Genomic DNA, 24,208 nt, shown 5'->3' with positions numbered 1-24,208 from the left:
AAGAAAATACAAATGAAGCCTAAACCAAAGAATTGTAACCAGAATAACTTCAGTGTTGTGAATAACCAAGTTTTTTGACTGCCTCACACTGAGAACATCTTAATATTCTTTTGGGGAAAGATTAAATCCCCTCTGATTTAATAGTTGATAAATTATAGTGCCAGACTAGGATATAACTTAGAGAATAATTTGACTTCTGCCTTATATTTGACTGTTCAAGTTTCTTTGGCTTTCATGTTTGTAATTCATTCTCTTTAGTTCATACCTAAAGAATGTATTTTTTTCCTGTGTATACCTTTAAAAGATAATATATTCTTATTAGGAGGAAATACAAAAGCTGAAAAAAGAACTGGAAAATTTTGATCCATCATTTTTTGAAGAAATTGAAGATCTGAAGTATAACTACAAAGAAGAAGTGAAGAAAAATATTCTCTTAGAAGAGAAGTTAAAAAAACTTTCTGAACAATTTGGAGTTGAATTAACTAGTCCTGTTGCTGCTTCTGAACAGTTTGAAGATGAGCAGGAAAATCCTGTTAATTTCCCCATATACTAAAAGGCCATCTCTAACAATAGTTTTATTTAACTATTTACTAACTTTGTAAGTTAAAATTCCATCTGGAAATCAAGCAAGTTTGACCTACATGATTTCCTTCCCAATACCTCATAGCTTTACTTAAATTGGAATTTTTAGTAAATAAAATTATATGAAAATTTCAACATATTAGGAAAGTATATTTTTGAAGACTGTTAGTATAAGTTATGTCTGTCAAATAGGCAATGAGCTATGGTAAATTTTTATACATTTATAATGTACTAATTTTTTTAAACATTTAAAACTGGGGTTTTATGTATACTTACATATTTATATATGTGTTAAGATTCTCAAATTATGTCTATATAAATGTTATTAAGTTGAGCCATATGTTTTGTTAAATGTCTAGCAATTTTAAATTCAGTGTAAATTATTTAATTTTTAAAGTAATGGTCCAAAATTGTTGGTTTGTCTTTTAAACTACCCACATACAATGGACCGAATCCAACCTCTGTACAAAGTGGAGAGCTTATTATTATATTTTTACTTCCAGAGGTTAAAATTCATTTGCTGTTTCTAAATAAAATTTTGAATAGATATTTGCAACTGGAAAATTGATTGCTTCAAATGCTAAAATGCTGCTATATTAAGACACTGAATAATAAACTGAAACTGAGATATTTTTACCTTATAAACATGGCAGAGTATTCAACATTAAAACAGAACAACAATGAAGCTGGTTTTTAATTGCACTTCCAGTTTATACAGTAAGTATTATATCTTTGAGCCTACCAAATTTCTGATTGTCTATTTTTGAAAAATGATTAAATAAACACTTAGCATCAAAGGCATACTCATATTTGTTCAGATTCATGTTGATAATAACTGGTTTTGAATTCATATAAGTATCTGGGATCGGCCAACATAAACCAAGATGGTGGCGATGGACCTGAAAAGAAAAAAAAAAAGTTAGCTTTAGCCTATATTATTTTTGCTCACTTACAAATCTTTTGAGTGCCTACTATTTCCCAGCCTCTGGGAGTTATTTAAGGTTCCACTTCATCTTAGCCTTTTTTTTTTAATAGATGTTTTCCTCCTGACATAGTATATATTTACTTGCTTATTGTCTGTCTTCCCCATTAGAATGTAAGCTTCATGAAGGCAGAGACACTGTTTTGTTAACTCTGTACTTTCAGCACCTGGAGACATTCCAGGAACATAATCAGGGGCTCCATAAAAATGGTAACGAATAACAGAGTCTGTTGCTAAATACAGAAGGTAGCCAGCTGAAAAATGTGGGTAGAAGTCATTCTAACCAAAGGGAATAACATGTGATAGAATAGTGCTTTTTGCTCTGGTTGCATTTAGTTAAGAACATACACAATGTGTATGTTTGAAAGATGAAAGTGGAGAGTTCTAGAAATTTTAGCAGGTGCTAGATCATGAAAAATCTTAAATGTCACTAGGCAGGGGAACAGTATTCTCATTCATTTGTAAAGACAGGACAGGAATAAGACTGAAAGATAATGCTTGGGATGGTGATAAAATAATTCAAGCATGAGTCTTGGTTTAAATTAAAATTAACAGCCCATTGGTTGTTGAGAAGTACACAGATACAACAGATGAGAATCTTTCAGAACTGATAATTAGATGTATGAAGTGATGGACAGAGGTGTTAAAAATGATTTCTAAGTTTTTGGCTTCAGTTAATTGTTTGGAGTCTGGGTTGGTCCAAACTGGATTAGTTCCAGTTTTGAACATTACAGTGTGAACCTATGTGAAATTAAATAGACAAGTCCAGGACACAGAAAGGGCAAAAAGTGTAAAATAATTTATTCTGTACATATTAACTGTCACCTTGGCACTCTCTTAACAAATTCTATAATCAAGCAAGTTTGAGAAATGCTTTCACGTGAAGTCATTATAGTACAGATGATTCAGAGAACACATATGTTCAACATGAATTTCCAAGAAGGAATATGTAGTATGTAGGGTCTTCCAGATGTTTTCATCACTAATTCTGAAGCACATCTGAAAGAACCAAAGCCCCACAGAACGCATATTGGGAAACAATGTTATTGTATAAAGATGGTGGCACGTGAGATGAAGACATTACTGAGTATCAGAATTACTGCAATTTGATGAAGACATTATTGCATATCAGAACTGCTGCAATTTGTAGAGTACTGCAGTGCCACTTCTACTTTGTTTCAGGAACATAAAGTGACATAACCTTACAAATTATTTTCTGCCATTACCTTGATTAAACAACCATCATTGCAATGCCATACTATTCCTTCAATTTTACCCTCTCTGCAACCATCAAACCAGGACAACAGATCACTGTGCTTCAAGGTAGGTAGATTTCTTATTTGAAACGCTCCATGTGGTATAAGAAGATGTAATGGATGCTTTTTGCTTCCTAACCCTAAAATCATAAAAATTTGCCATTAGCCATTCAGAAGTTTCAAAAAGAATTAGAAAATTTCTCTCTCCAAGTAAAAAAAAAGCCTCTTAAAACACTGAGGGGATAAATTTACCAAAAAGTCTAATTCCTTGAAGAGAAATATATTACAACTGCCTTCACTCACCAGTTGGCACTTTATCCCACTAAGTCTAAATTCTACTTCAAGTGCTCTATACCAGGAGTTGGCAAACTTTAACCTTCAGACCAAATCCAGCCAAATGCCTATTTTTGTAAACTGTTTCAATGGAACACAGCCAACCCATTCATTTAAGCACTATCTACGGTCTTTGAGAGATATGCCCCCCCAAAACTAAATATTTACTATGTAGCCTTTTAGAGAAAAGTCCACCAACCACTGCTGTACACCAGTGGCCACAATCATTCAGTGTTTGTCAAATGGCCACGCTGTATCTGGTAACTTGCACAGTTACTGTCTTAGCTTCTTTTCACCTGCTAATAATCTTCTGATCGCTATATTGGATTTTGTTATTATAGCTTTAATGACCTTGGGTCTGTCTTCATTTGCCTGTCAACAATACTCCATAGTGCCCTCAGGACTTGTACTCAAATAATCATGGTATATATTCTGATGCTTCTTACGATATTCATTGCTAATTCTTTTATTTATTTTACTCTTACCTGTTATAATTAAACTAATTACCTCACCATGAATGGATAAAGATATAGAGTACACATATAGAAAATGGAACATTAGGCATAAAAAAAGAATGAAATCCTGTCAATTGTGACAACATGTATAAACCTAAAGGATATTATACTAAGTGAAATAACAGACAAATACGATATGATTTCACTAAAAAAGTGAATCTAAAAAAACAAATAATTCCAAGCTTTATCAGTCACTCCTATAGTGTGTATTTCTTTCAGTTGAACCTAGGAAGTTTTCTTTATAAATAACTACTGTAACTAAATAAGAAAAAGGCTTTACTCACCATAAGGATTTCCATTAATATTGGTTCCTATAAGCTCCAGTGTTTGTTCTAGAAGATCTGAGAGCGGCACTGCACTGATTTCCAAAAGCCCAGGGTCGTCAGGATGATGCCTCAGGACCAGGGCGATCTCAGACTCGTAATCGACTACGGATGAATGCCAGCAGTGCTGTTTGCTGTTTTTCTCCACTGGGACCCAACCTGTCATTTAAAGAAACAAGTGAGGGGTTTTGTTTTGTTTTGTTTTTTTGCATTGTTTTTCTCTGGATTAAGACTATGATAATTTTAATTTTTGTCGCCAATTTTCTGGATGTTCTATCACACAAAGGTGTCATTCAACATCAGTGGAGATGTTAACAGTTTTGCTACTTTGTAAATCATCCTCTCTTTCTAATCATAAGGTCTCTTGATTCTGCAGAGGAATTAACCTGTTTGATTATTTACTACAGAGTACCCAGAATTCTTTTAAAAGAAAATTCATATTTTCAATAAGAACTGAGCACCATTCTAAGACACAGCACTAAAACCTTTTTTCAGTTTTCTCTCTACCTCCTCTCCAGTTTCAGGGACAACAGACAGATGCAATTGTTCCACAATTTATTGTATTGTTCTGGTATTTATTGAACAATGTATGGATTCTACATTTATCGAATGCTATTCCCTTCCTAACTCCTGTTGCCAGATTAGGCTTCTTTGTTGTAGAGAATTCCTTACCAAAAAAAAAACCTCCAAACTATGGCATAAACACTATTATGACCATCACATCTTTGGTATTCATTATTCATCCAGACTACTGTAATAAGCTCTTCACTAGTCTACTATCTCCAACTCCCTACCCTACTTTTATCACAGTTCTATTTCAAGAATTTATATTTAGTTCTGCTGTATCGCTGCTTAATAGTCATCTTTAGGATAAACTTCACAAAGTTCTTCACAAACTTCACAAAGTCGGTGATGCCATCCAGATAGAATACAAAGCCATTTAAGATGTGACCCCATTACACATCTCCAGCCTCTACTTTTATAACTCAAGTTATAAACATTCCAGCCACAGTAAGGTGTTATTTAAAATTTCCGAAAGATGCCATGACCTCTCCCCTTTGTAGGAGTTTGCCTAAGCTAACCTCTCTTCCTTTGCCAACTAACTTCCTGGCTCTTGAGCTTCAGGATAAATGTCCATTCTCCTTAGATGACTCTACTAACCACCAAGGTTGAACTAGGAATTCCTCCTCTTTTCTCCAACTGCACCTTGTGCATTATTTCCTTCTAGTTCTTAAATCATACTATTATTGGTAGACTTTTTTTCCTACTGTCTACAAGATCATCAAGGATAAGGGTTCTGATCTTCATTTTTATATTATTAAAATCTAAGAATACTTTGCACATTATAGGTACTTGAAACATATGCATATTGTTATCTTCAGTCTAAAAAGTAAAGGCTTAATATGATTTAATCGATCATACCATCTATCCTGACAGTACTTCAAGGCTATTCCCAAACTCAATGCTTTATTAATTTTTATAGACCAGAGGTAGTAAACTGTCCATCTGAGAAAATATTCTAAAACTGAAAGGACACTCTTGATATGAAACATCTTTGGTATAAATACCATGAACCACCATATTAAAATTATATTCTATAATTTCCAATTGCATGTATCTTATTCTTTTTACTAGTAAACACAAAATTGTATCTTAGAAGAGATCTAGTAATACCAGGAATGTGTCCATTTTCATCAGGTATCGGATTCCCATTTATCTGTTCTATTTCCTTCGCTGGTATCCAGCACTCTGGAACAGGTTTGAAGTCCTCCTCAACATTCCAAAAAAATTCTAAAAGAATTAAATAATCTTATGTGTGGTGACACTTTAAACACTATAAAACACTGAACAAATTCGAAGTGGGAACAACTAATGAGTCCCATCAAATCAGGTACCATATTAATTAGTCTCCATTCATTACCACCACCACATTTCTCAGGGTTAAGCTACTAACACTTCAAATTTTCAATTTTGAACCCACCATCTGTAACAGTAAGTTAACAGTCTAATTAAAGCAGCCAATGTTACAGTATGTATAGATTTATGGTGAATTTTTAATGCACTATGAATACAAATATATAAAGTTATATATATGAGTGGATATATAATGGTACATGTATTCAGTTCAGTTCAGTCCAGTCGTGTCTGACTCTGCGACCCCATGAATCACAGCACGCCAGGCCTCCCTGTCCATCACCAACTCCCAAGGTTCACTCAAACTCACGTCCATCAAGTCGGTGATGCCATCCAGCCATCTCATCCTCTGTCGTCCCCTTTTCCTCCTGCCCCCAATCCCTCCCAGCATCAGTCTTTTCCAGTGAGTCAACTCTTCGCATGAGGTGGCCAAAGTACGTATATATCTACTTAGAGGAATGTAACGTAAAACTATTAATAACCAAATGTGTCACTCATAGTAACTTGTATGTATTAATCAAACTGACAAACTACAATGAAGAGTCACAGAAATGTTAGGAAAATATTTTGAAATCTTTTTCAAGAATATGCTTTTACATAAAAAGATACTCAGTTGTAATTTTTTTCTTTTCCCAAAGTGCTTAAACTGTAAAGAAGGAATAATGTATAGAACACCACAGCAAGAAATAAGACAAAAATTTCAACTTAAATCATGAATAACTTTAATAAAAAAAAAAAAAGGACCCACGAACCTTTCGAGTTTTGTTTTAAATGTAGAAAATTTTTAAATCTTTTCTCAGCTAATTTGTTAGGTTTCCTATCTAGCCGAGCCCAAAGGTATGGCTGACCTAAAAAATAATAAAGAAAAAAAAAGTTTAAGAGGCAAACAATAAAATTTAGCTTGAAAGACATTTCAGTATAACCTTTTTCAATAAACGCAGGGTCATTTCCTCTAAGAGAAACAACCCAAAAGACAAAGAGAAATATGCAGGATAACAAACAAAACAAATTTGACTATTTCAGTAAGGACATCATCCCACAGACAGATGAGAAACTAGCAGTCGCGAGAAACTGAAGCTATCTCTTTGCTAACGGAAACATAACCAGAAATTGTACTCACACCTGCTCTAAAATGTAACTATGTTAAATTATGCTATGAGGGTTAACCCCCAAAACGTGGAGTGAAGCTAGTTGTTTCACATGGCTCTGACCCCTGGGCCAAGGCATGGAACACTGATTTACAGTGATGCTTTGCAGTCGGGGGTCTCAGACGTTTCCCCTGAAACTTTTATGTACGAAAAAACATACCAGCATTTTTTCTCGACAACAGTGAGACTAAGGAGTTGCACTTGGTCTCAGTGAGCCTCCTGCGGGGCTGCTGCTGAGGCTGGTTACTTAGCAGGAAGATGCCTTCATGACCAGCAAAATATAAAAATCCCCAGCTGAGACTGCATTTCAGATTCTCTGTTTCTGAGGTGTTCTCTGCCTACATCAGCGGTGGTCCCTAATTTTAAAAAGTTTGTCTTTCCTAGATTTGTCAGGAAGGTAGGGGAGGCATCAGGGGAGGACCATAGACGCTTTCACCAGGTCTCATCAGACCCTTCGGAGAAGGCAATGGCACCCCACTCCAGTACTTTTGCCTGGGAAATCCTATGGACGCAGGAGCCTGGCCGGCTACAGTCAATGGGGTCGTGAAGAGTCAGACACGACTGAGCGACTTCACTTTCACTTTTCCCTTTCATGCATTGGAGAAGGAAATGGCAACCCACTCCAGTGTTCTTGCCTGGAGAGTCCCAGGGACAGGAGTCTGGTGGGCTGCTGTCTATGGGGCCGCAGAGTCGGACACGACTGATGTGACTTAGCAGCAGCAGCAGACCCTTCACTCTGAGAGAGTCTTTGGTTGTGATATGCATCCTTTCAATGCCCTTACTGCCTCGCCTATCCTGTACCTGTAATTAACTGTGGATTTACAAGCACTGTCACTCTGGGTTCTCTAAGTGTTCTTTAGCAATCCAATTTTGTTTAACTGCCACCATTATATTGATAGTAATTACACAATGTGATGCATACTTAAGTTTCTTAATATAAATATGTGCCTGTGTGCTAAGTTACTTTGGTCATGTCTCACTCTTTCTAACCCTGTGCACTGTAGCCTCCCAGGCTCCTCTGTCCATGGGATTCTTCAGGCAAGAATACTGGAGTGGGTTGCCTGGCCCTCCTCCAGGGAAATCTTCCTGACCCAGGGATGGAACCCACTTCGCTTATGTCTCCTACATTGGAAGGAGGGTTCATTACCACTAGTGCTACCTGGGAAGCCCAGAATATAAATATAAAACCCTAAAGAAAACTTTGTTTCTTCAAATATATAAATCAGCTATTTGAAAAATTATTGATTACAGTTTGGGTAAGACATTCTACATTACTTATTAGCTATACCAATAAATAATATGAAGAACCAGATTAAAACTACACTGTCATTTCTGTTGAACAAACCTTTTGCTCTTTTTAAAAATAAACATAAAAAATGCATTGCACACCCATTAAGATGGCTACTATCACAAAAACAGAAAATAACAAGTGCTGGTGAGGATATGGAAAAGCTGGAACTCTTCTATACTCCTGGTAGGAACACAACAGTGCACTTGCTACAAAAAAGAGTATGACAGTGCCTCAAAAAAAACAAAAAAGAGTTACAGTAGCCATTCCACTTTGGGATATATACCCTGAAGACCGAAAGGAGGGATTCTAAGAGAGACCTGTGTACCATGTTCATAGCACGGCTCACGACAGCTAATAGTCCCACCTAGCACACACGGATGGATGAACAGTATGCACGCAATTATGTGGTATACACAAACATGCGGCATTCACCCTTTTATAAAGGAAGGCAATTCTGACATGCACTACAACACGAAGGAATCTTAAGGGCAATATGCTAAGTGAAATAAGCCAGTCACCAAATGACTCCACGTACGTGAGTTACCTAGTCAAAATCCTAGAAACAAAGCAGTGTGTGCAACAAGGTGGGAGGCTGTTATTTAAAAGGTGTGAAGTTTCAGTTTTGCAAGATGAAAAGAGTTTTGGAGACGGATGGTGTTGACAGCAGCACAACAATGGGAACTGCGCACCACACTGAAGTGCACACTTAAAAAGGACTAACGGAATTCTATGTTATGTGAACGTCAGCACACCACAAGGAAAAAAGGTGCACTTCAGACGAGACTTCCTATTATGAAGAATGTATCCAATAAGCATTTAACTTTTATTTCTCTTGCTGGAAGTGAGAAGTAATTTCAATATCTAGAAAAAAAGCACAAAGATTATTTCTGTCTTTTCAATGCATTTTTTTCCATAACATAGTTGACAATTTTGATTTGAGTTTCTATCTCTTACTAAAATGAAACAAATTAGAGACACTGGCAACAGTAATAAAACAACTGAATTAGCACTGGGCTCAGCAGAATAAGAACAAGCTTTAGGGTCACATAAACCTGGGTCCTATTACCAGTTGAGCCTTCATTAATTAAATGGTTTCGAACAAATTATTTATGTTCTCTGAGCTTTGGTTTCTGTTTCAGTGAAACAGGAGAGGCTTATTGTGCAGATAAGGATAACACATAAAGCATTTATCATACTGTCTGGCCCTTAATCAGTATTAAGTAAATATTAAGTTATCTTCCTTTCTTCCCCCAAGAGAAAGATACAATGGTACAGTGATTGTGACTTTATTATCTTCCCATTATACTTAGGTTTCCAAGGGTTTATGAAGAGCACTTCAGATATATACAGTTTAAGTGATTAAGAAAAATAAATATTTGTAGTACAGTTTTATTTTACCTTTGTAGTTAGTAACATAACAACATGTTCCATCCACTTTTTCTGTTGGAATTGCATTGTGTATATCTGCATCTAATGCCTTGTGACTTAAAGTTTCAGTTGCCAAAACTTTAAATGGCTTAAAAGAGAAAAAGAAAACTGGTTTAAGATAAACAGCCTCTATGCCTTCTACATGCTCTCACCTGGAAGTTTTTAATTTCCCTAGTTCCAAGATATGACCACCAGTTTATCCTTCAAAATATTTCTCCTGTAAAGTTCTTACAAATCATCTCCTCCTCTTCTATGCTATCACAGCAATACATGTTTGTCCACCGAGATTTGTTAAGTACAGTTGACTCCACCAACAGGGGTTTGAACTGCATGGGACCATTCACACGCAATTTTTTTTTCAATAGGAAATCCTGCAGTACTACACACAGTTGGTTGAATCCTGGATGCAGAAGCCTTGTTACGGAGGAAACTTGAATATGAGGGCCAACCACAAGTTATACTCGGATTTCAGGGGATCGGACCCCGAATCCTGGCATTGTTCACAGACCAACTGTATTCACATGTTTCTTTATCCACCATAATGAGCTTGACACCAGGAATCATATCCTATGCAGAGCTGTATGCCTAGCTCAAGTGTTACGTGTGTTCATTTACTTGATAATCATTTGCTAAAAGCCTCCTAAGGGTTAAGCACTGGCCTCAGCACTAGGATAGAGGTCAAATGGCACCTGCCTTCGGTGGAACGTTTATTTTAAGGAAGGAGACAACAGTCATAAAATGCATAATACAATGTTAAATACGTTAAGTGCAAAGGAGAAACACGGGCACTCTTTCAGCTTTATCACTAGTAAACTGCGTTTTTAATTTATGATTTGCTTATTGTCAGGAAGCCAAAAGAGCATCAAGAATGGAGGAAAAAAAAGTTCCAACGAACTTCGTGATTCATTTTCACTTCTGAGAAAGACTATGCCACCGTTTTACAGTCTTTACAGTCTACGACACTTTTATCTGAAGGAAGACCTGTACCCTAGGCCGCCGGAGCGAACCCTGCAGAGAGACCCCCGGGCTGCAGGGCGGCTCTACCGCGCCTGGAAGCGCTCGCGGGTTCAAATGCAGCCCGCATCGCGGGGAGGAACCCACCCGCGGCCGCCCCGCGGGCCCAGTGCTCCTTGGTACCTGATGCTCCCTTTTGGTGGAAGGCTCCTCTTTCACCTCCGTCACAAACACACACGGCATTTTCCGCTGCACCGACCCCAAGCGCCTCATGGTCGGTCCTCAAGCAGTGCTATTGGAGAGGGCCCTTCCGAGCAGCGCCGGGTCCTGACCAGGGAAGCGTTCAGAGCGGTCAGCCGCGTACTCAAGTCGCGAACACGCCGCGAGCTGGCCAGCTAGCACCGCTCCCCATTTCCCCGGTTCCGAGCGTAGGACGGGGACGCACGCCCGGAAACGGCCTCCTGGCCGCGGAGCCTTCTGGGAGTTGTAGTGCGGAAGCCGAGGTACCTTCGTGTGCGCTCTCGAGAGCGTCCCTCGGGGTTCTGATGACCGTGAAAATACAAAGATCCGTTTCTGGTTTTATCCGTTTCTGGTGTGTGTGTATTACTAGCCGATGATATTTATGAAAATTAAATGTTATCAAGCGATAAGTAATGAACTATTTCAGGTGGCTACTTAACATCATTTTGATGAAACAGATTTACTTGTTCCCTTTAATATTTTCCTGGGGAAAGCACTGTGCTGCTACTGCTAAGTCACTTCAGTCGTGTCCGACTCTGTGCGACCCCATAGACGGCAGCCCACCAGGCTCCCCCGTCCCTGGGATTCTCCAGGCAAGAGTAGTGGAGTGGGGTGCCATTTCCTTCTCCAATGCATGAAAGTGAAAAGTGAAAGTGAAGTTGCTTAGTCGTGTCCGACTCTTGGCGACCCCATGGACTGCAGCCCACCAGGCTCCTCCGTCCATGGTATTTTCCAGGCCAAGAGTACTGGAGTGGGGTGCCATTGCCTTCTCCAGGAAAGCACTGCAGAAGCTTAGAAATATCCGGGGACATCTCAAAACGAAATGAAAAGTAATTTCCCAGGAAAAAATGTTAGAAAACGCTACAATTAAAATATCTGGGGCCAAAAAACAGAAAGAAAATCACCGTTTGGATTACGCCTTGTTGTGAGGCATCAGTTGAGTTTAGTTCAGTCGCTCAGTCGTGTCCGATCATGCGACCCCACGGACTGCAGCACGCCAGGCCTCCCTGTCCATCACTGACTCCCAGAGTTTGCTCAAACTCATTGTAAGGCATAATATGGTCGAAGTTGGTTCTGGTGTTTTGTTTTGTTTTGTTTTCCAGAGTGAGTGCAAAGTTTAGTATTAGACCAATTCCAAACCACTGGAATACCAACAACCAGATTTCAGTCTCATTTTTTTCATAGGAATCTCACTTACCTTAGTTAAGTATGAGCTCCAACAGAATGGCTTGAGTACTTGTCAGCAATCAACTGCAGAGCTAAAAACAGCTCTGACTTCTCAAAAGAATTTCGGAGGGTAAGTAATAACAATCAAACGGCTGAAAAAGTAAACTTTTAGTAATAGTACCCTTTCTCACTGAAGCAAGTAGTCCGGAATAGGGACTTTTGATTACTGCCATCTTTTAGGTGCTTTGACAAAGCCCGAGTCTCATTTCTATAGTTGTTTTATCTGTAGGCATCAAAGTTCCCAGCATTTTCCTGATTTAGCTCTCAGAAGATTAAACTACTGTATTACACTTGGAGGTATCTATGTATAAGGGAATTCCCAAAGAATAAAATATCCCTCAAAAAAAGTCACTGTTTTTTGATTGCTGGATTTAGAGGGGAGGGAGGGAAGAAGAGATCTGCCATACAAAAGTATTTACTTTTTCTTTTACTATCTTTGACTTTCTCATAGGAAAAATAAATAAAAAAGGGCCTCGGGATAGGGGCGGGGGGGAGGTGGTGGTGGGGGGGGGGGTGGGGGTGGCGGCGGGGGGGGGGGTGGGGGTGGCGGCGGGGGGGGGGGTGGGGGTGGCGGCGGGGGGGGGGGTGGGGGTGGCGGCGGGGGGGGGGGTGGGGCGGCGGCGGGGGGGGGGGGTGGGGGCGGTGGCGGGGGGTGGGGGTGGTGGCGGGGGGCGGTGGCTGAAAACACCTAATGTGAGATCCTGAGATTGGAAAGTCCTTAACATTGCATAGTCAAAAACCAGGGACTTTTTGTTCCTCCACAGGAGTCCTAAACTGAGAGCTTGTTTCATGGAACTCAAGGAGACAACAATGAAATAACTCCTAAAACTTGCAACTGCCATTTCCCAAACTGCCAGAGAATCTTTTAGGTCCAACCTTCTATCGTTTCTGAAGATCACCTTCCAAAATATTCCACTTGCTGTTTGAAAGTAGCAGCAAAGCTAAACCATGTTTTAAGAAGCGCTCTATTTCTAATACTTTGATTTCATCAGTGCCTGGAGTAAAGCCTCCAGCAGAAACGAGGTAGTCCAACACTAAGGGGAGCCACTGGTGCAGTTCACACTCACAGTCTGGACTCCCACTCTGACAATCAGCAGCCCGCCCCTTTGATTTTCATAAGTCTGAAGAGCCAGCAAGGACTGATTACCAGCCCCAGTATTTAAAAGTGGTGTTACAGGATTTCACAATCTGGAAGAAAGACTTTTTTTCTCTAATGTGTTAGTGTTCTGACATGAACCGAAAATGAAGTATACAGTGCAGAGTATACCTTGGCCAACACACTCAAAAAACAAAATTTGCAGGCCTACCCTGAGTAGTGCATGCAAATTTCTCATAACTCTGCTTTACTCATTACAGAGAGAAAAGTCATCCTGGGTATGGTCATAGCTTTCCCTAAAAAACTAGAAGGAATTTCACAACAGTTAAGAAATGAAGAGAATAAGGAAAAGGTGGGGGAGAGGGTAAAAAGAAAGAAAGGGAAGGAAAAGAGAATTGGAAAAAAAGAAGAGGAAATTAGGGCTCCAGGCATGCTAAAGACTACCAAAATTCACAGATCTATTTACAATGACAAAAAAAAAAAAAAATCCCCTTGTGGGTTTTTGTGTTTTTGCTGTTTCTAATGGAACATAGTTGTTCAAAACTGATTTCAAGAGGTAAAGCATTTTTTCAGCCTTTCTGCTATGTAAAACATGGATTCTCACAATGGCTTTAATCGTGATGTTAATGTAATAATGCAATAATGGTGTTTGGTAATAGTGATTACCAAAGTATTTGATAATAGTGCAATGCAGCTAGCTGTAAGTTCATATATGAAGAGGAAGTTTATCTGGAGGCAAAGACTACTTAAAGCTGTTTCTTAGGGGTGTTTCTCCCAGTAAGCTATGTGCTTGAGATGGGTGCATTATTATTCTAGAATTAGAAGGTAGGGCAAAACAAAAGTTGAGATATTCGATTTTTCTATATATAATTGCTAATATTTTCAAGGATTTAAGTTAAGTCTTTATTTTCTACTTCATTTACTTTCAATGCTGCATGGCTCTTGTTTTTTATTTTTGACTTTATTATTTTCCCTTATTTACAATTATAATTCTTTATAAATTTTAGCATACTTTCTAGATTTTTATTCTAAAGCAGTGTACTCAAGTTCATACCAACTTAGTCTGTTTCACTTAACCAAAGTGAATATGTCTTTTTTTTTAATTTAATTTAATTTTATTTTTAAACTTTACACTATTGTATTGGTTTTGCCAAATATCAAAATGAATATATGTCTTGATCTTGTAAATTTCCAATTAAAAGTACAAAGGTATTTAAAAATACATGTTGATCTATTGTAATTTCTCATCTCTATGGCATCTCCTAAATTACCTACTATGAATATTTTTATTAATTTCTTCTAGGTTCTAGTTTTTAGTAAAGATACTAAGATGAAGAAAGATCTCAATAACTGCTGATTGAAATGTCTCATTCTGGGAATCGGAGTACTTCACTTTGCTTTCAACAAATTCTCAAAATTTGCAAGCATCTGGAAACTTAGTGCTATAGGAAGAATCTATTTCCCTTTTAATGATGGATGAAGAGTGAATGGACTATAGCTACAAGATGAATAAGTAGTCCAACTTATTTTCAGGTATTATTAAATATCCCAATCTGAATGGTTTTTTTCCCAAATCAGTGGATAGTGGTGAGTACATAATTTTGTTTTCATCTTAAAATAAATATAGCATATTTACTTATATAAAAATTTGTTTTGTTTTAAAATCATACATAGAAATGTCTAGAAAATAATTAACTTGTAAAATATTTAATACTTCTTAATTATGAAAGTATGAACTAGTTTATATTCCATATTTAATCAGAACATTGAAGGATAAAATATACTGTTTTATTTGTATTAGCTTTTTCCGGTCAATAACTAAACTGAGTAACAGAAATACTGTACAGTATTCACTAAGGTAAACTAGCCTACAGTTAGATATGATGTCATTTATGATGAGCAAATAATGAATTAGGTAACAATGAGGAAAATTCTGGAAGTTTGAGTTTGTGTGCTTACTAGCAACCACTTTCAAGGTTTCTGCAAAGCTAGAGAAGGTATCTTCTAATTTAAATTTCTTTAAGAATTATCTATTGTGTAATAGACTGTCAACAGGAAGTCAGTTTTAAAGGAATACTACTGATAGCCTGAAAGACTGTGGAAAAGAAATTCTTTTTCCCCTTACACACTGATAGTTCTTATATTTGCATTCCTGCAATTCTTATATTAAAAAACATTGGATTAGCAGCAAGAGAGTTGAAAATGGCAGAAGTTGGGAATGACTGCTATTTCTTTTTTAATTCCACATGCATAAAGGTAAATATTGTACAACTTATGGTACATATTCCACATGCTTAAGCTTTTTAGTAGAATGAAGGAAAATATGGCAACAGTTTATTTGTATTGCTGAGTAAAAATTTACTATTTTCCCACAAAATATTGTACATAGTTAAAATATGAAGTAAAGCCTTATCATGTATTTTTGATATGTTGAGTTTCTCTGAGGAGATCTGGTAATATTTAAAATTATCTGAAACTCTCCTTCTATCTGCCAGTTACGAGCCTATGGCTTTTTAATCCTCATGTGGCACTTTTGCCTATATTATGGCTCCTTGAAACATCAAATTACTAATGTTAAAGCATATGATATTTTGGTTAATGTGATTCCAGTCATATATATTCAAATAGTTAAATTCAGGTTCACTATCAAACTCAGCTTAATAAATCTAATTGATTCCCTCTTTTGGAATTTTTTAATGAAATTATTGAATTTTCCTCCGTCAAAGTAATAGTAAATAATTAATATCATGGAAAAGGCAAAAAATAATACAAACTGGCCAAACAAGAATTCAAGTTTATAAAGTTAAAATGGGAAAAAAAAATGTCTAAGTGATTTGGATTAGTGGATCTCAATGAAGCCAAATAAATGTAGAAATCCAATGTTTGGAGCTTCATGTTCATGTCAGAATGAACCCAGTGAAAGACGTGCTGTGTCTGGTTTGAAGCATTTCGTCTCTGCTAGGATAACTGAATAGAGTCAGCCTCTTAGACTGTAAGAATTAGATCCACTTCTATTACCTGTTACCTTAAGATTAAACCCTGGGATGATGATAAATAATAGAATTTATGTTCCGTGTGGGCAGAGAGTTTTGTCAGTTTCACTGCTATATCCTCAAATTCTAAGTTATCAATAAATAATTAAATGAAAAAAATAAAAATAGTAATAGCAATCACATTACCTTATCTCCCATAATTTTTACAACAGTATGTGAGAAGGGCATTTTATTCCATTTTTACAGATGAGGAAACTGAGGCACAGAGAGTGAGTAATGGATTGATTTTGTGATTATGGGCAAAACAGAGTCAGGCATTCAAATACTGGTTTATCTGGTTTCTGCCTGCTATCTAGGTCTATGAGATCTACAGAGCCACCTTAAAAGGGAGAGAGAGTGAAGACAGACAGTAAGAAGGTGGGGGAAAAAAATAAGGAACAACCCTGAAACCTGTCAAAAAAGGGATGAGCTTAATAGGATATGTTTGCTTTTGTTCTATGTCACCCACCCCTCTGCTGAAAAAAAGACAATGACCTACAATTTTCCCAGCTGTTGATCTATGTGTAAAAGACATAAGATAAGCAAAAAATAGCAGCCCATTCAAATAATCCACATCTGCTTTTGTTGAGATATAATGATGTAAATGTATAAATATATATGTGTATATAACTTAGTACAATGTGCTAAATATTTAAAATTCCACAATAAAAAAGTTTAAACTCTGTTCACTTTCCCTCTATAGGCACACTTAACAGTATGTGCCTAATCTGAGTAAGAGAACAATTATCTAATAAAAGTTATGATTAATAGAGATAATCTCCACAATTAGAATATGGGTGATGATTCTTAGAAATAATTCTGGCTTCCATAAGGAAAATTAGATCCCTTTGTCATTAGACTGTGATCAAGAGTGTCACTGACCTTTTATATATTTATCCTTGTGAAGTTGCTCAGTCGTGTCCAATTCTTTGCAGCCCCATGGACTGTAGCCTGCCAGCTTCCACCATCCATCGGATTTTCCAGGCACTACGAGAATTTTATCAGTGACTTATGGAATGTACTGTTTAATCATTAGATTATTTTATCAGTCTCACTAAAATTTGATACTTTGCTAAAATTTAGACTTGACGGTCTTGGATTTGTAGTATTTTTTAATTTTACTTTGATCTCATACTTTATTCAGTTGATTAGTAATCTACTGTTAAACACTGACGTTCATATATTGACTTTTCTACACTGTCTACTTTTTTTTTCTTTCAGGGTTCCCAGTGCCGATTCCGACACTGTGAAGAGGCCCTTGGCAGTGACACAGTGTGCTCATTATGGAGAGAGGGAAAATGTTTAGATCCACTTTGCAGATTTAGACACATGGAAATGCAGGTAGAATTATTCAACATTATCATGTTTGTTATAAGCACCTCCCTCCGATAGTTTTGAACTCTGTACTCTTACAACACAATAGAAAAGAAATGATTCTTTCCTCCAATGACTTAATTTTAGGCATTTTCCACTTTGCTCAACTTAAATTCTTAAGAAAAATGGGCAAATGTGTTTGAGGAGTACCCATTGCATCTTTTAAATAACAGAGCTTCGAAACGGAGCCTAGAAACACACACAATCGTAAATCAGCAATTACAGTAGTTTTTGTCATGTCGTGTTGCAGCACGTTGTATTTAACTGTGATTATGGCATCTCATCCTTACATTTGCCTCACTCCTTTATCTAGCAAAACTGCAGTATTTCATGCTTCTGGGAAACTCAACCTCTTGGTTGTGTGAAGATCAGTTGTATCTTTTATCACAGCAAACCTCGAAATATCAATGGATTATTTTTGCCACCAAGTAGCAGTGAGTATATTCTTTGAATAACATGGTTATACCATATTATAGTCTGATTTTGGAATAGCAGCATAGAATGACACATTAAAGTATGGCAAGGTGAATAATACAGTGTAATCGCCAGTGGATGATTTAGGATGGTTATATCAAGAATTATGAGATTGAGCCATCAAGTAGCTAACCAAATGGAATGACCAGAGTTAGTTAAATTTTCTCTGACTGTGTTTCTAAAGTGGATTTTAGTCATGTGAAAAGTGAGATGACTGCTGCCCTCACTGGATAGAGGGGAGCTGTCTCAGCAACTCATCCCATGATTGGAGCAAAGCTAGGAAGTTCTGGCCTCACCACTGCTCCCTGTAAATGTGCAGAAACCTCTTATACATGGGGAGAGCAAGGGCATGCTCTGGTTTGCACGCTTCTGCTTCTAGAAGAGCAGCTAGATGTGTGGTTCTTCCTAAGACTTCATTTGTGGGGAAGATGCAATCCCATTGTTGCTAAATAAGTGGCACCCTTCAAACCAGCTAAATGCTACTGAGACTCTACTGTGTGGTGAACCTTAAACTAAGTTATGGGAAAGGGGTATAGAAGACACCATGTCCTATAACAGTAAATGGCAAGAACTTTGAAAAGTTGGGAGAATCAGGTTTCTCTGATGCTATAGCCACTTCACTCTCTTGCTATGGCCACTGCATTTCTTATAATGGAATTATTCTAGAAATGAGTTTATAGAATATCAGTCCTTTGTATTTGAAGATTTGGCTTCAGATAATCCTTGGCAAATGAATGATTAAAAACCATGTCTCTTTGTTATAGTCTTCTGGAAAATGCTGCTCTCAGAGCATTCATCATACATATAATACCTGGATCAATGTTTTTCTTCACTAGACTGTGAACATCACAAGGATGGGGCTCATAGCTAGTTTCCCTACCAATGCTTAGCACAATGTGGGGAGCCCAGATGCTCAGTAAAATTGGATGCTTGGATAGATGGATAGGAGGTAGGAGGAGAAAGGGATGACACAGGATGAGATGGTTGGATGGTATCAACGACTCAATGGATATGAGCTTGAGCAAGCTCCAGGAGTTGGTGATGGACAGGGAAGCCTCGTGTGCTGCAGCCTATAGAGTCACAAAGAGTCGGAGATTACTGAGTGAACTGAACTGATAGATGTACAGATGACTAGTGAAGGTAACCTACTGGGATGAAAGTTATTACACCTACTAAGTGGTTAACTTTGTCCCATTGGTTAACATCTAGCGTGATTTTATTTCATTAAGAACATTGTATTAAATTCTCTCTATATAGTGTGCTAGCCTACTTCCTAGTGGTCTAGGGGTGAAATTGCTGTCTTTCAAACTAATTATTTCAGTACTAGAGGAAAGACTGCATCTCCGAGGGCAAAGGAAAGGTAGAATGTCTCTGTAACAAACAGTGGGCTCCCCACTGTTAAGACATGTCCTCAGCTAAGTTCTCTAGGGATACATTCCATTATCCTCATAGATTAGGCATAGAATCTGGGGGTCAAAAATAGTTCTGGCTCTTCTGGAAGTCTCAGTTTCTTCAACACATGTCAAAACTGCTTCTGACTCTTGGGATAAGCTTTCCCCTCTCTTGATAGGGTCAAACCAGATCCATGCACTGGTTTTGGAAGGACCAGATCCTTCTCCTAGCCATTCTATTCCCATCATGAGAGGAGATAAGCTCTGCTTTATCTTTGCCACTTCCGTATCATTTTCTCAGATATATTTCTTCACTACATCTATTGTTTGTCTGACTCCTCCCTATAGAATGAAATTTCTGTAAGAATAGGAATCTTTGTTTACTGATAAATCCCAACCACCAAACATAGAGTATTACCTTTCACATTGTGGCTAATTCTATTCCAGGAAGTCCTGAAAAATATTTATTCACAATAAGTAGGTAACTATTTTTTCTCTGCCCAGGCACATTTCTGTGCTTTAGGAAAGAGGATTCAATTTCCAGGCTGTAGGAAACTATTACCCTGGAGAAGGAAATGGCAGTATTCTTGCCTGGAGAATCCCATGGACAGAAGCCTGGCAGGCTACAGTCCATGGGGTTGCAAGAGTCAGACACAACTTAGTGACTATACCACCACCACCACAGAAAACTACTAAACTCATTTGAATTATGTATTGAACTACTGCATCATTTATTCATTCTAAGAATATTTCAATACCTCAGAAGTTATAGTGTGATTTTTTGTAGACCTAATATTTCCTAAAATATTTCCAGGAGCATCTACCTACCAAGGTTCATATTAACCAGAACCAGGAAATTAAATCCTCTCACCTTAGACAAAAGTTAAATTACAAAGTTATAACTTTATTAAAATCTACCTTTATGTTTTAGTGGGTACACGTGATTAACAAATTCAGGGTAGGATTATGACAGGGTTTTTTTGGTAGCAAAATATAACTATTGTTTCATATATGGCATTGTGTAATTCATGTGTAAGTTTGTGTCCAGTTAAGATAAAATCTAGGTTATTAAATGCATACACTGTGAAAATTTCTAAGGCTTCTGATCAAGGAATTGAGACCCATCATGTGGTCCATATTAAGTGGGTGAGTTGCAGCCGCAGCAGTGCTATCTAAGTTACCAGCTGTGCTCTTCCAGAATGAGGTGTTTGCTGAAAGCAATTTCCCATTAGTTAATTTGCCATTGTCTGTTATCTTTAAGGACTAAGTTCAATTATCAGGAGTCTGACATTTTTTGTCTGGACGTGTAAAACTGCCAGTTAGTCTTTTGCAATTTAAACTTTAATCTGCTAACAAATTTAAAAAAAGGTCTTGGACTCTTTTGCCAAATATTTCATTTAAATGTTGCTAAACTAGACATTTTCAAAGGTGGCCTAATCCCTCTGGTTATCATCTCTAAGTTTAGAGGCAAATAGCTATTAAAACCAAATGATAGTGCTAAGAAAAACATAGCTCAGTTAATATTTGCTCTAATTATAAGAATTTGCAAGGCATTTCTGAGTACATTTTGCATTTTCTTTGTGAGCTTGGTGGGTTCTTGTTCTTTCTCCCATGGTACGCAGTAGAGGTTAGTATACCCAAACAAAGGGTTCCTCTTAAGAAACTCCTTAAATTTTGCTAAGGGACAATTTATTCAGAACAGAGTAGCTCAAACATTGAAGCAAATGCTCATCTCCTTGATTATTTGCCATGTTATTCTAAAATGAATACCTGAAAGGATAATTTGATTTTTGTGTATTCTGAGTCACTGTCTTGGAGATGCCTTCAACAACTGACTATTTGACCACATTAAATGAAGCCTGGGTAGCTCACTTTACAAGGTCTTGCCTACATGAATATGTGTACATGACCTTTTCATTATGTCTTAAAAAACCAATGTCTCGTGTTTTTTAAATAATTTAACAAACACCTTGACTTACATATTTGAGTCAGTAAAACACAGACTAGTTTTGTGTGTGTGTGTGGATAAGACACAGAGTAAGACAACTGTTAATAGTTATAAGAGGAAAAACTGTTCACATCAGTTCTTTCTTCTTTGGGGAAAGGGGAGAGGGGTTGAGCAAGTGTCTTAAACCAGATGATGGTGACCCCTGTAACAATTTGGGTTTGGATGGGAGACTCCTCATCCTAACTGGACGCTGTCTGCTCTCATCGATGAGCATGGTACTTCTGGAAGTAAAGTTGGTTACTCCCTGCTGGCTCAGCTGGTAAAGAACCCATCTGCCAATGCAGGAGATGCAGGAGAGTGGATTTGATCCCTGGGTCGGGAAGATCTCCTGGCAAAGGAAATGGCAACCCACTCCAGTATTCTTGCCTGGGAATTTCCATGGACAGACGAGCCTGGCGGGCTACGGTCCAGGGGTCACAAAGAGTCAGACATGACTGAGCACACTCATGCTTCATACTCAAGTCTTAGTTCCCAGGCCTAACATTGTTAGTCATGTCTGAGATGTCCACAGACCTTCTCTTTAAGACTTTATAAACTAAAAATGTAATCGATTAAAAAACAATGAAGTAGGATTATGAGAAATGAGAAAATCTCATATCCACAGTTTTCAAATAATATGAGTTTTCTGTGTGGCACCCCTATGCTGAGTATTATGCATGCCTAATTTTATTTAATCCTCACAAAAATCTGAAAAATAGTATTCTTATTGTACAGATGAGGAAAATGAAGCCCAGACAGGTTAAATACCTTAGGTGACATAATATATCTCATAACTAGAGGTACCTGACTTCAAACACAATTCTGACTCTAAAACTGCCTAACAACCCCAGACTTGGCATTTCAAGTATAACCAGTCCTTTTGGTAATTTGAATGGATCCACCCACGAGACCACCTAATCCGGCTTCCTCCTTCTAAGAGGTAATGCTCTTCCACCCTACGGCACAACCTTCCTTTCAAAGCTATTAAGATTCTTTACATATAATAAAAGATGCCCTTTCCCCTTTAATTTACATTAAACAGTAGAATACTTCTAACATTTCTGATTTATGTGTATTTCCATTAAATAAATTTTCTTCTTTCTTTCTCTTTTTCTGTTTACTTCTGGACACACATAGGTGGGGCTTGTTCCCTTTAACCATCGGAATCCAGGAAGACCAGGTACCCCGAATCATGTTTCTCAAACCTGGCTCCCCTTTAGAATTATCTGGGGAGCTTGAAACAACAGCAGTAACTGAAAAGAACAACCCAACCCATCCCCCCAAACCATTCCTATCACAACTTAGTTCAGTTCAGTCGCTCAGTCCTGTCCGACTCTTTGCGACCCCATGGACTGCAGCAGGCCAGGCCTCCCTGTCCATCACCAAGTCCTGGAGTCCACCCAAACTCATGTCCATTGAGTCAGTGATGCCATCCAACCATCTCATCCCCTGTCGTCCCCTTCTCCTCCCGCCCTCAGTCTTTCCCAGCATCAGGGTCTTTTCAAATGAGTCAGCTCTTCGCATCAGGTGGCCAAAATATTGGAGTTTCAGCTTCAACATCAGTCTTTCCAATGAACACCCAGGACTGATCTCCTTTAGAATGGACTGGTTGGATCTCCTTGCTATCCAAGGAACTCTCAAGAGTCTTCTCCAACACTACAGTTCAAAAGCATCAATTCTTCTGTGCTCAGCTTTCTTTATAGTCCAACTCTCACATCCATACATGACTACTGGAAAAACCATAGCCTTGACTAGACAGACCTTTGTTGACAAAGTAATATCTCTGATTTTTAATATGCTGTCTAGGTTAGTCATAACTTTACCTCTGAGGAGTAAACGTCTTTTAATTTCATGGCTGCAATCACCATCTGCAGTGATTTTGAGCCCCTCAAAATAAAATCTGACACTGTTTCCACTGTTTCCCCATCTATTTGCAATGAAGTGATGGGACTGGATGCCATGATCTTAGTTTTCTGAATGTTGAGCTTTAAGCCAACTTTTCACTCTCTTCTTTCACTTTCATCAAGAGGCTCTTTAGTTCCTCTTCACTTTCTGCCTTAAGGGTGGTGTCATCTGCATATCTGAGGTTATTGATATTTCTCCCGGTAATCTTGATTCCAGCTTGTGCTTCATTCAGCCCAGTGTTTCTCATGATGCATTCTGCATATAAGTTAAATAAGCAGGGTGACAATATACAGCCTTGACGTACTCCTTTTCCTATTTCCTATTACCACTTAAGCCAACAGTTAAATTCATGAGTGTTAGAGCTGAGCCTTCAGTGTAATTTTCTAGCTCCAGCTTTTTATTTCAAAAATGTTCAACCTACAAAAATGTTTCAGAATAGTTTCAATGAACACCCAGCCATGTACTTTTCACCAGGATTCACCAATTTATCAATTTATTTTCTCTTTTCCCTCTATTGTACTTACATATACACAAAAAAATGTACAAACATATATTTCTGTCCTTGTTTTTGAACCATTTAAATGTTAGTTGCAAATATCATGACACGTTATCTCTAAATGCATTGACATAGATCTCCTATGTTTAACAACACTCTCAGATATAACCATGGGCTTCTAAAGTGGTGCTTGTCCCACCTACCAATGCAGAGATGCAGGTTTGATCCCTGGGTTGGAAAGATCCCCTGGAGTAGGAAAT

General features: G+C 37.8%; 3 protein-coding genes across 27 annotated transcripts in view; 2 read left to right on the top strand and 1 right to left on the bottom strand.

The window, feature by feature from the left end:
• Nucleotides 1–1,263, top strand: part of CEP290 (centrosomal protein 290) — a 96,056-nt gene extending 94,793 nt beyond the window's left edge. For 5 of the 6 annotated variants that reach the window (XM_059886126.1, XM_059886125.1, XM_005206047.5 and 2 more), the window contains one exon: nucleotides 323–1,129. In XM_059886126.1, coding sequence (XP_059742109.1) covers nucleotides 323–553 — 231 coding nt within the window. In that variant the 3' untranslated portion in view covers nucleotides 554–1,129. 6 annotated transcript variants of the gene reach the window in all.
• Nucleotides 1,259–11,156, bottom strand: C5H12orf29 (chromosome 5 C12orf29 homolog). Its single transcript, NM_001077047.2, has 7 exons — nucleotides 10,910–11,156; nucleotides 9,743–9,860; nucleotides 6,658–6,753; nucleotides 5,666–5,782; nucleotides 3,953–4,150; nucleotides 2,791–2,960; nucleotides 1,259–1,481 (listed from the first exon to the last, which is right to left on the bottom strand). Exons 1-7 carry the CDS (start codon nucleotides 10,997–10,999, stop codon nucleotides 1,293–1,295), a joined length of 978 nt encoding a protein of 325 aa, NP_001070515.1. The 5' UTR covers nucleotides 11,000–11,156; the 3' UTR covers nucleotides 1,259–1,292.
• A 77-nt stretch (nucleotides 11,157–11,233) lies between these two features.
• C5H12orf50 (chromosome 5 C12orf50 homolog) overlaps nucleotides 11,234–24,208 on the top strand; it is a 33,593-nt gene continuing 20,618 nt past the window's right edge. For 3 of the 20 annotated variants that reach the window (XM_059886710.1, XM_059886714.1, XM_059886706.1), the window contains exons 1-3: nucleotides 15,308–15,545; nucleotides 17,543–17,662; nucleotides 18,009–18,129. In XM_059886710.1, coding sequence (XP_059742693.1) covers nucleotides 15,492–15,545; nucleotides 17,543–17,662; nucleotides 18,009–18,129 — 295 coding nt within the window. In that variant the 5' untranslated portion in view covers nucleotides 15,308–15,491. The other 17 variants (NM_001038203.2, NM_001434788.1, XM_059886711.1 and 14 more) reach the window with 14 other exon arrangements.

The sequence above is a fragment of the Bos taurus genome, chromosome 5, assembly GCF_002263795.3.
Source record: "Bos taurus isolate L1 Dominette 01449 registration number 42190680 breed Hereford chromosome 5, ARS-UCD2.0, whole genome shotgun sequence".
Classification (NCBI taxonomy): domain Eukaryota; kingdom Metazoa; phylum Chordata; class Mammalia; order Artiodactyla; family Bovidae; genus Bos; species Bos taurus.
Note: the sequence above shows the minus strand (reverse complement) of the source record. Positions and strands in the feature narration are given on the sequence as shown.